Genomic DNA, 11,097 nt, shown 5'->3' with positions numbered 1-11,097 from the left:
AAAGTGTGAGCCTTTGTTGTCAGTGTTACCCTCCGCACAGGCAAAGCCTTGTTTTTGCTCACGATGGGAACAAACGAGGTGTCAGTTTTAGTAACCAAAGCACATCTGCCTGGTACTTGCAGTGACACTGATATAAATAGAACCTTTGTGTCTTATTTTCAGCCCCCTTTTGTCTGGAGTTTAATAAAAGAAATAAGAACAACTTGACATATGCTGTAAGAGGCATCGATTACACTCAATAACCCCAAATGATCACGTCTGAATAATGTTATTTACTGTAAGCCCTCACTATAGTTCAATGCATGCTGTCACACATTTGAGCGGTGACCTTTGGGTATTTCCAAACATTGTCTTTTTCCTATAGTTTCTGGTGTAAAGGAAATGTTCATCTTCCTCATCTTCAGTGTCATATAGGAAATATATGATCAACATAAATGCTCCCGTCCCTTCTTTTCCTTTTCGTCCAATGATGATGCTGTGACGTCAAATAGCCACATAACCTGTGCTCCAATCAGACAACACACCACCCAGACAGCCACGCCCCAACCGGTCCGCCCAGCTCATCCTGCACCGTCATGGTACTCGCTCTCCGGATGCAGTTGTCATGGAGATGGAAAAGCTCTCAGCTAGTGGCACCGTTACCATGGAAATCCCCATCGCAGCAGCAGCAGCAGCCTCATCGGAGGAGGAGAGCGTTCAGCACCATGGACAGCACCGCTCCGCGTTCCAGCACAGAAACCACCGCATGCTGATCGTGATCGGAGAGATTTCCACCAGCCATCACCTCGACGCCGCCAGGAAACAGATCACAGAAGGTGAGACAGCAGAGGATACCTGGTGCTGCAGGAGAGAACTGGCACAACAAAGCGGGGCGGTGTCACTGCAGCTAGAAAACATCTGGGCGTTCAGTCGTTAGACTCAACTTAAATGTTAAATGTATACAAACTGTCTTTGAAAATCTGTAAATTTCGAGTTTGGTGCAGAAAAGTCATTAAATATTCGTAAATCGTGACGGATACAATCCTCGAAAGTCCCATATTGTTGTCAGTTTCTTAATAGAAACTAGTTGATGAAGTATTCTCGTGCTTTATTGAAGTAAAAGTACAAATATCATAGTCTAAGACGTACTCCAGAAAAGGTCAAAGTCATGATTTCAAAATGTTACTGAAGTAAAAGTACAGGAGCAGCTCATTGTAAAAAAAGTAAAAATTATGCAGAATGTCTCTTTTCAGTTTTATATTAAATATTTATTGTATATCGTACCGATTATTACATGTAAGCAGCATTTCAGTGTTCCAGTTTGTCAACGTAGAACCAGTTATTGGTACTTTATACACTACATGTTAGTTTAATAGTAAAGCGCTGCATCATATTTCATAAACTCATCATATGTTAACATCTGAAAAGTAAAGCTGTCAAATGCATGTGGGGGAGTGAATATTGCAATATTTGCCTATGAAATGTAGTAACAGTACTTAAGTTAAGTACAAGTACTTAAAATGTAGAGTACAGAATGTAGAATGTACTTCCCACCTCTGTAGTTAAAAAATGACACAATACTTCACATGCTGAAAAAAATAATAATTCCATAACGTATCTTTGAATATTGGAAAATGTAATTGTTTTTGGACCAATCCGAAGAAAGTCATTCAGAAATAACAATTTCTCCAAATACTGTGCAGTCAGTGATTGGGTTACATACTGAAAACCTTTATAACATTTCTATTCAGGAGCGATCTAAAAGTTATTTCACTCAAACTGAACTTTAGAGCCATTTTACACCGGAAGCTGTTGTATGGAACTATAGTTTGGACTGTCATTAATAATGCCCTTTACTCTCTATACATAGGACAATGTGGCATTAAATATGTCTGACATATTATTTAAAAAACTCACTTTTTCACAGCTTGTGCACATACATTTGGGTATCTGGAAGGCCTACCAACCCATATGTGAAATAAGACGACCCAGCAGTCTTATATGGGCAACATATGTTTCTAACAAGCCAATCAGAGCAGATGGGCTTTTTGGGTACAGACACTCTTAAAGAGACAGGCGCTAAAACAGAGCGATTCACACAGAGATTGAATCCACGTTTATTCAGAGAGACAGTACGAGAGAAATAAAGTGTTGTTTGAACATTAAAGCATGTAAACATTAGAAACCCAAAGTACAAGTATGATACTGGAAAATGAGCATGATATGTCCCCTTTAATTATTGTACAATTTTTAACCAATTATAAAGATTCTTTACTTTTAACGTAAGTCGAAATGTTGTGCATAATACACATCATCTTCCTCCATTCATATTCATGCTGTTTGTTGTTTAACAGGTTTGCGTTCCTGGAACGCTGATCTGACTGTTTGTGACCTGAACAAAGAGCTGCAGCTGTTTGAGACCAGACACACCGCGCAGTTTTCTTCACAGGTCAAAGGTCAGTCTGAGTTTAAAAACTTATCTGGTGGCAGTTACTGTATTTTGCAGCATGTACAACTTATTTGGGTGCAACGTGTCCATGAGGGGTTATCTTCTTTTCATTTATTTTTTAGCTTGGTGGCAATAACTGCCAGCTCCGATGTGTTCTGATGGTATCAGAGTCTAGCTGGAGGGATTTAATGTGTTGCCACCTGCCTCATCATCTTATCGTTAATGTCTGGTCCCATGCAGCCAGTCTGCAGCTGTGCGACAGCAGATTCAGTCGGAGTTCGACAACAGCACGTCCTTTTTCTTCTCTGCGTCTCCTTTGTCCTCTCTCTCTCCCTCTCTCTCCACACATGCATGAGGCGGTTCCTGGGGATGCTCGAGACAATGCATTCTGTATTGATCAGGCTCTCTCGTATGCAGACTGCATGTCAGAGTGGGAATCAATAAGGGAACACTAGCTGCAGGGGGAATATAAGATCAGGCCTCGGGTGGTGAATGGAGCCAGTGTTAGTGTGGATCCGGCCGGGATGTTACAGCTGTGAATGTGACTGCCCTCTGGGTCGCTGCTTACTTTAGTATTTACAAAGAAAACGCTTGTGTCGCTCGCATTTATGATTGCTATTCAGCATTTACTGTAGCTTTGTGGGGTCAAACAAACAGAAGAGAAGATGCATTGGCTGAATAAATAGAACTAAGTGTGAGGAAATGTTTCTTAAAAGGCAGTAAGATCTTGGTGCACATCTATCCTCCCACACAGCTCTATATAGTGTTACATAAAGAGTAGAAACAAGCACATCTGTTTGTTGACCTCAGTTCTGTATGTATGTTTGTAATGTACAAGAAACACAAATAACAACTTTTAAGATTAAAAACATCATTTGTGTAATTCATGGCACAATTCATATCGGATGAAAAGAATATTCTGTATCGCTGTGTATCGACTACTGTACAAAGAGAACACTGGAAAAGGGTTTAAGGGACCCAATCTAAACGCAGATGCCATGATGTAATTGTTCTATAGCCATTACATTGTGCACTCAACATTTACTTCATAATGATAAATTAAAGCAAAAATAATGTTGCCAATTTTACAGAGACTAGTGTGGGATGCCTGAGACATGCTGCTCGCGCTAATGAACGGCATGAAAGAAAGCAAACGTAGTTCTCAAATGTTGAACTGTTCCTTTAAACTGAACCCATATGAGGTCATTAAGAGTGCGTATTTGGATTTTTAAGCACGACACATTTGAAGAATGACTTTTAAAAGCGAGACGAAACCTTTAATTTTAGCTCAAAGGTCCAAACTTTTGGCATTTTTTGGTTTTCAATTCTTCATTTGGTGCTATTTTGGACTGAACTCGGCTCTGAATGATTTCACATTACGTCAATGTCTCACCATCATGATCCACTCTCCTCTGGATGTCAACACGCCTGTGAAATCAGAGCTTCTCAGCTGGAACATTCAACAGCTTTCTCACCTTCCATCTGTCTGTTTGACTCTGTTCTTGATTTCCTGGCAGCAACTGCATGATTAATTCAACATTCTCCATTAATTACCCCTTTTCTGTTAAATAACAATTATCGCCGCCAACGTCGTCGGTCTTTTCTTTTGTCTCACCTCGACCACAGATCCCCCCCCCCTCCCCCTCTCAGTCGGCACACTCTGTTTTCCTCCTCTTATCTCTCTCCTCGTCCTGCTGTGTTTCTCTCCCTCCTGATGTGGTGATTTTACTGAAGCACACAGAAAGAGGCTCAGCGCTGCTGGAGAAGGCTGGCAGAGAGTATCATCAGAGCTGCGGGCTGAACAGATGTATTGAAAAGCTAAATATTTCTCCCTGCCACTGCGCGGACCAATCCTAAATCTGGCTGCAGTGTACAGAGTGTTCTCTCTCAGAGACATGCAGAGAGAGTATTTTCTATTTATTTTTTGTCTGTTATAGATTTCTACAACTTGAAACCACAGGAATATTACTGGTTGCAACTAGTGGTGCAAACTCCTTGTCTGGTTCCTATGAAACTAAAATAATAGTTAACAATATCCATGCCGGAAATAATATTCAAGACATACATGCTCTTAAGTAACCAGGTTGCTGTTGGTTTTCTGCAGCGACGTGATTTCTAAAATGTTCAATGTCTGTAATAGGAGTGAGAGATTTCTGTAAGAGATGAGGTATTCCTTAACCATGTACAGGTTTATACTATATATACTATATATAGGGTTTCTAATGGGGTTTTACATGCATGCATTTGCATGACAAAGACGTCAGAGATGTAAAGTGTCGCTGTGACAGCTGCGAGCCAGAATGAGAGGAATAATCTTTACTCGTGGGACGTCTTTTTTTATCCAAGTAATTCAATCGTAAGTGAAAGTAAAACAGAAATGGAGAATGAGTTAAACAGGTCAGTTCATGTACAGTAGAGAAAGCTAGGGTAGAAGCATATTTGTAAAATTCAGACATAAATGGACATTAGGAAAACTTCAATATGTGGTCTCACATTACTTAAACTTAAACTCCAAGAGGCTTCAAGGCAGCAGTGGCAGCTGTTTGATAGGTGGATCTGCATAGGTGGAGTAGCTAGTGATTGGAAGGTTTTCTATCATGTGGAACAAATGTAAGGCAAGAAGGCAACTTTTATTTTTTTACTAAAAGATTAGCTACTAATCGTGTCCCGTTTGAAACTAGAACTCAACGCCGAGTTGTTTTGCAACGTCACTCACTTGAGTCGTTAACGTCAAGTTAACGTCGACCACGCCGGGCCGGCCTCATCCAGCATTCGTAGCTATACTGACAAAAAATAATGTTGCGTAATTAGTTGATATCCCACAACATTATTTAGTATTTTATCTACTCAATCATGAACGAGGAAGTATGAAGACCGCAAAAGCCCACACAGGGCAGGAGTGAGGTGGATGGGCCCGACAACCAGCGATCTTATAGGAACCTGCTGTTCGTTACCTGTGTATGACCAGAAGTCAACACATATTTTTATCATGTAACTTGCGTACCTAGCTGATGGCAGTTCCGCAGATATTTTAACCCAAACGACAATGTTTTCCGAAACCTAAATAAGTATTTCACGATCCTTTCCTCAACCCAAATAAGTGGTTTAGCTGCCTAAACCTAACCTACTGGGAAGACGGAAGTTTATTTTGAGAAGCAGGAACTGACACGCCCTCCCTGCCTCGTTCAAAACCGACGCTAGAGGCATATAGAGCTTGTTTGAAGTTGATAGGGTCACTGATCAAGCATCGGTATTTGATGAGTTGGGAGTGAGAACACGTTGGTCAGATGTCAGAAATAAGATGTAAGGGTAAGGCGTTAAATCTGATAACTCACCCGCTGTATGCAAATGTGAGTTTTCCAGTAATCAGGTCATTTCAGTGGGAATTGCTGTATTGATCAGTCTCTCTTTGTCTTGATTGCTGTTGACTCTGCCTCACTGCTCACACAGACTGAAATTTATCCAGCCACGGTTCTTGTAAACCGTAAACTATGCGGGAGAAACAGAGACGCAAGCATCACGTGAACATAAGGAGATGTGTGCAGCAGCCTAAAGCAAACACAGTGACTCCCTCAGGATCACCGACAGACTGCTGCAGCATCCCCCTGCTGAAGCAACACACACACACACACACACACACACACACACACACACACACACACACACACACACACACACACACACACACACACACACACACACACACGATGTGGGATTGTATTTCAGTAATTTGCAGGATTTGTCTAGACAGTCTGCAGACAAGCTGCAGACAAGCAGAGAGAATATCAATCTGTCCACATTTTCCCATCTATGTAATTTAATATCATGTGAGAGATTATCCATGCATTGCAGTGTTCTGGAAAGTTGCATTATAGCACATTATGGAATCCACTGAGCACTGTTTTGTTCAATTATAATATCATAGCTAGTGTTATCATGTTGACAATTATTTTAAACTACAAATCTGGCATATGTGTTGTTTTTCTTACAAGCACTGGAAGAAAAAAAAAAAAGAGTACACGTTTAAACTGGAAAATGAAGGTATTAGTACAACATTTCATTGCATACAGGAAATTCTTACAGCCACGCTAACGGCTCTGTGAAGATGTGCGTTGGCATGGCGGTGCTTGTGTGCTAAATGCTAACATTAGCATGCTAACATGCTCACAATCACATTGCTGACATTCTAATGAAAAGCTGATCATAATGTTTAACATGTTCACCATCTCAGTTGAAGGAGGTACATTCAGAGCATATATCTGTGGCCTCCACACGGCTCTCAACGTGGATCCGGCTGAGCCTGTGGCTAGCAGCTAGCAGCGCTAACAGTGTAAACAGCAGCAACAGTGCTGACAGAGCTAACAGTGTTTACCTGTGGGGGGAAGTTGTTGTTCAGTAGTTGTCAAGATATTTCCGGTTGCACCAAAGAGGTGGATCAATCCACATTACCATGCTGCAAGTGTGGCGAAAAACATGTATTAACCTATTTATTGCGATAGACCTTCACGTCAACAGAAGCTCACATCCCAGCATAACTAAGATGGGTTGGGAGCCCCCCAGGAAGCCTGACCACAGTCGATTGAAATAAAATGAAATATCTTTATAAGAAATTAGCGCCATGCTACGTCGTCAGGGTGAAATCTGACGGTCTGCCTCAGAGCTGTCCAGGTGTCTTCTGTGGAGTTGTTGAAAACAGTAGGGACAGGTTTAATTCAATTCAATTTATTTTTGTATAGCCCAAAATCCCGAATCACAAATTTGCCTCAGAGGGCTTTACAATCTGTACACATCCTCTGTCCCAGGACCCTCACATCGGAACAGGAACAACTCCCCCAAAAAACCCTTTAACGGGAAGAAAAGAGGGAGAGACCTTAGGGAGAGCAACATAGGAGGGACCCCTCTCCCAGGATGGACAGAAGTGCAACAGATGTCATGTGTACAGAATGAACAACATTTACAGAGTTACAACACATTCAATGCACATGACAGATGTACTACAAATGTATCGGATCAAGTTTAGTCTGGTCTCGACTGCTCTTAACCCTGTTTTGATCTTGACTTTTTCCTTACTTCACCACATTGATCTTGTGAACAACCGAATGAAATGATGTAATGTGACTAGTATTAACAGGTAGTAACATAAAGGTTTGGAGAAGATTACTTGTGCCTTTAGGGATGCTTGTTCAAACCAGCTTCACAACCAGAGGGAAAGAAGAAGTGACACTTAAACATGTTGTGAATGAACTTTAAGGGAAAAGACTGAAAAAACTGTTGTGCAATTTGTGCGTTTTGTTATTTGACACAAGAACAAGAAAAATGTCTCTATGTCAAAAATAAAATAGACTGAAAGGGACGTCGAGGCATGTGCTTGATGTGAGTTTATGACCTTTAAGGCCGTAAAAAAAACAATTCCATGAACCCCCTTGACAGTGAGCAGATTCAAAAGGCCACGTTGCCTGAGGCACAGACTTCAAACATGCTGACGTCAAGAAACAGCTTCAGACAAAATGGCAGCAGCAAACCTCTCTGTCTGGTTTTCTTTTATTTAAAGGGATGAGGCTGGTGTTATTCTATATGTTTCCTATTGAAACAAACAACAGTTAATATAGTTAACTATAATAAACAAATGGGGAAAGAAACCCAAACCAACAATGTGTTAATCCGTCTCTCAGTACTTTCTGACTTCCTGTCTGTGGCTCTCTGCTCCAAGCCTATTAATAACTAAAGATATATATCCTTAAAGCTCAGTAATGTCCTGAAACACCTGGTCACTCTAGTTCTTAATAGACATAATTCAAACATGTGTAAGTGTGTCAAAATTTGCCGGGGACTATTTTCAGCGGCGGATTAATCCACATTTGGTGCTCTTGTGAGTTATTTGTGGCAGCAGGATGGTGTGTGTGTGTGAGGGATTGAGTCAAAATAAACTACAGTGTGTGTGTTCATGGTGATAAAGGAAACAACAGTGATGTGTTTTAATGGAGCTCTACGGCTCAGAGGAAGAAGAGATATCAGCCTCTGAGACGCACATGATACTTGTTAGGAGATACAGTCACTGTTTCTGGCCTTTTTTTAATTGGGATGGATTTAATTGACATTGGGGGAAATAATAACAGCAGCACAGAAAACACCAGCCTTATGCTGAAAAGTAAGGAGACGATAAAGAATCTTCAAGGGAATTTGTGGAAAATCAGTTGCTTCCAGGAAGTGATTTTAGGATTTGTAGTGCTGCGTTCCTCAGACTGTGTTTTCCTGATTACATTGAGAAGGGGGGGGGGGGGGGGGGGGGATTATGGAAACTGTGGACGTAAAGGCGCCATAAGAAGCTTTGTTAGACGCTGAGTGGTGAGAGAGGCCAGGAAAAGATGTTGGTTATCGCTGTTAAGACATTAAATTCTGCTCTTTCTAGACAAAAATGTGTCTTGATGCTGCACTGGTTTTTATGTTGCATTTAAGCCTGACTGGATCTCGATTAAGCCCAAAGTTCACAGTTCAGCTGGTGGAGGATGAGACAACTGTGGTTGTTGCTGACATGCAAAGGTCACATTGTACAATCGATCAGATCCAGGCTCCAATCGAAGGTCAGTCCTTTTGATCCGTCCTCCAGTGGTCCTGATTCTCATTTACTTCTCATGAAAGCCTCTCACAGCCCCCACAAGCCGTTTGCAGGACTGGCTTGCCTGCCTGTAATACAATAGCTCCTCCTGGTCTGTGCCTTGCATGCTAATACGCTGCTGGTGGAGGAATACAAAGTCACCGTGGCTGACAGGCTCAAACACAGAGAAAGCACATCTCATTTGATCGTGAAAACATGAGTTTATGGTCTCAATCTCTAGTTTCAAGTCTTCTTCAATACAGCATGATGATCATTTAGTAAATTATGGTCCATTTACAGACCATAAAGCAGGGTATACTTTAGGGCGGGGCTACACTGTGATTGACAGGTCGCTGCCACTACCAGAGCCGTAAACATTAAAAGATCACTTCTCCTCATTCCAAATATGGTAACTTCTGTTCATTGGTTGCAAAAAAAACAACATGGCGACGGCCGTAATTCAAGATGGCGACGGCGAAATCGCCGAACTCGAGGCTTCAAAACATCAGTCCACAAACCAATGGGTGACGTCATGATGACTACGTCCACTTCTTATCTATAGTCTGTGCTCATACCTGGAAAGATGATCAATTTCTCCTCTTAAAAAGGCCCTCAGAGTCAAATGCCATAGTTTCCACTACAAAAGCTTTTTCAGATCGGCCATCATACCACTGTATTCAAGTAGAATTAGTTTTAAAGCCATAGAAACATCTCACCGAGTAGAAATGTCTGTTGCAGTAAAATAACACTGTCCAATGTTAAGACTTGTCAGCGACCTCCCTGATGGGTGGCATGTGTGCTGAAGGACAGCCAGCGGCCTCAGCCTTCCTGAAGGCCCCAAAGCCCGGAGGCCCATGTCTCTCCTGCTCTTTCTAGTTCACGACATGACGTCACACAACTGGGACTCCCACGTTATCATGAATCCCACTGCTCTTCTTGGCAAGACCCGCCCTGTGCAGCATTGAAGCGCAAGGATTGGCAGGGAGTCCTTGTTGCCGAGGTCCGTGTAACCTGATTTGTTTCGGGTCCTATGCCCTCACCAATGGGCCATCCTGACCCTAACTACTCGAGGTCGATGCCTGACCTTAACCAGTCGTCTCCGCCTCAACCAGCTCCGCAAGGAGGTCTTGCCAGGAAGAGCAGTGGGATTCATAATGACGAGACACTCCCACGCTGCCGCACAACCCTGAGCTAATCACTGCAACGCCTGATTTGGTGTGAATGTGACATAACTAACTAACGAAATTATAATAAGAAGTTCAAATTCTTAAAAACTTCATTCTTGGTTGCCGAACCATGTGGATAAAAATTATAACAGTCATAAAATGCGTCATAATGTGTTGTGATTACTGTTATAAAGTATTATGAATAATTATGAGTGCTTATAATTATAGTTATACAACACATTACAACGTAATAGAACGTAAATAAAACAACTAAATAAAATTGTGACTCTAATGGCAAAAAGTCAAAATGCTCCTCTTCTTCTTCAGAGCCTCTCCTAAAATCCCCGACCTCCTTTCTTGTCAATTAAAAACCCTCCGTGGCCTCTTTAGCTCCCCGAGGAGCAGTATGGATGGAAGTACTCTTGTGTCTGTTACGTCATGATGAAATGGAAACTCTATGACACATAGGTAATCAGTGCATCCATCACTGTACGTCCATTAGTGTCTCAGTGTCTCAGCCTCTCACAGCAGACCAGGGTCCTGATTGACTGATGAGGCCCAGGGACGGTCTGGCAACATTAAAAGATCCCGTTTCGTCCCAGGAGAGGAGGAGGAGGGCGGTAGTAATGGCCTCCATGAATGCAGCTGTCGCCCACACAGTGCAATTAATAAAGACTCAGTGGACCTGCACTGCAGACTGATAGATGATGAACAAAAGCCGGAGGCATCAGAAAGCCCTCAGGGGAAAAAGTGGGCAATAATTCAATGTTATTGTTTATTTTCTTTCACTGGAATGTGAGATGATCACACTGTTTACTGCCTTGAACAGCAGTCTGATTATTTTCTGTGACACATTTTATAATTCTTAATGATATTGGGAAAATGTCTTGATTAATATTGTGCTATCA

At 41.8% G+C, this 11,097-nt stretch overlaps 1 protein-coding gene across 1 annotated transcript in view; it reads left to right on the top strand.

Moving 5' to 3' along the window:
• The first annotated feature begins 592 nt into the window (after positions 1-592).
• The window catches only part of map1aa (microtubule-associated protein 1Aa), a 37,972-nt gene continuing 27,467 nt past the window's right edge, over positions 593-11,097 (top strand). Inside the window, exons 1-2 of the mRNA XM_076078698.1 lie at positions 593-815; positions 2,334-2,435. Of these exons, the coding sequence (XP_075934813.1) occupies positions 605-815; positions 2,334-2,435 (313 nt within the window). The 5' untranslated portion in view covers positions 593-604. The remainder of the gene's footprint in view (positions 816-2,333; positions 2,436-11,097) is intronic.

This window comes from Anarhichas minor, unplaced genomic scaffold, assembly GCF_050575085.1.
Source record: "Anarhichas minor isolate MPS153535 unplaced genomic scaffold, ASM5057508v1 ptg000067l, whole genome shotgun sequence".
Lineage (NCBI taxonomy): Eukaryota > Metazoa > Chordata > Actinopteri > Perciformes > Anarhichadidae > Anarhichas > Anarhichas minor.
Note: the sequence above shows the minus strand (reverse complement) of the source record. Positions and strands in the feature narration are given on the sequence as shown.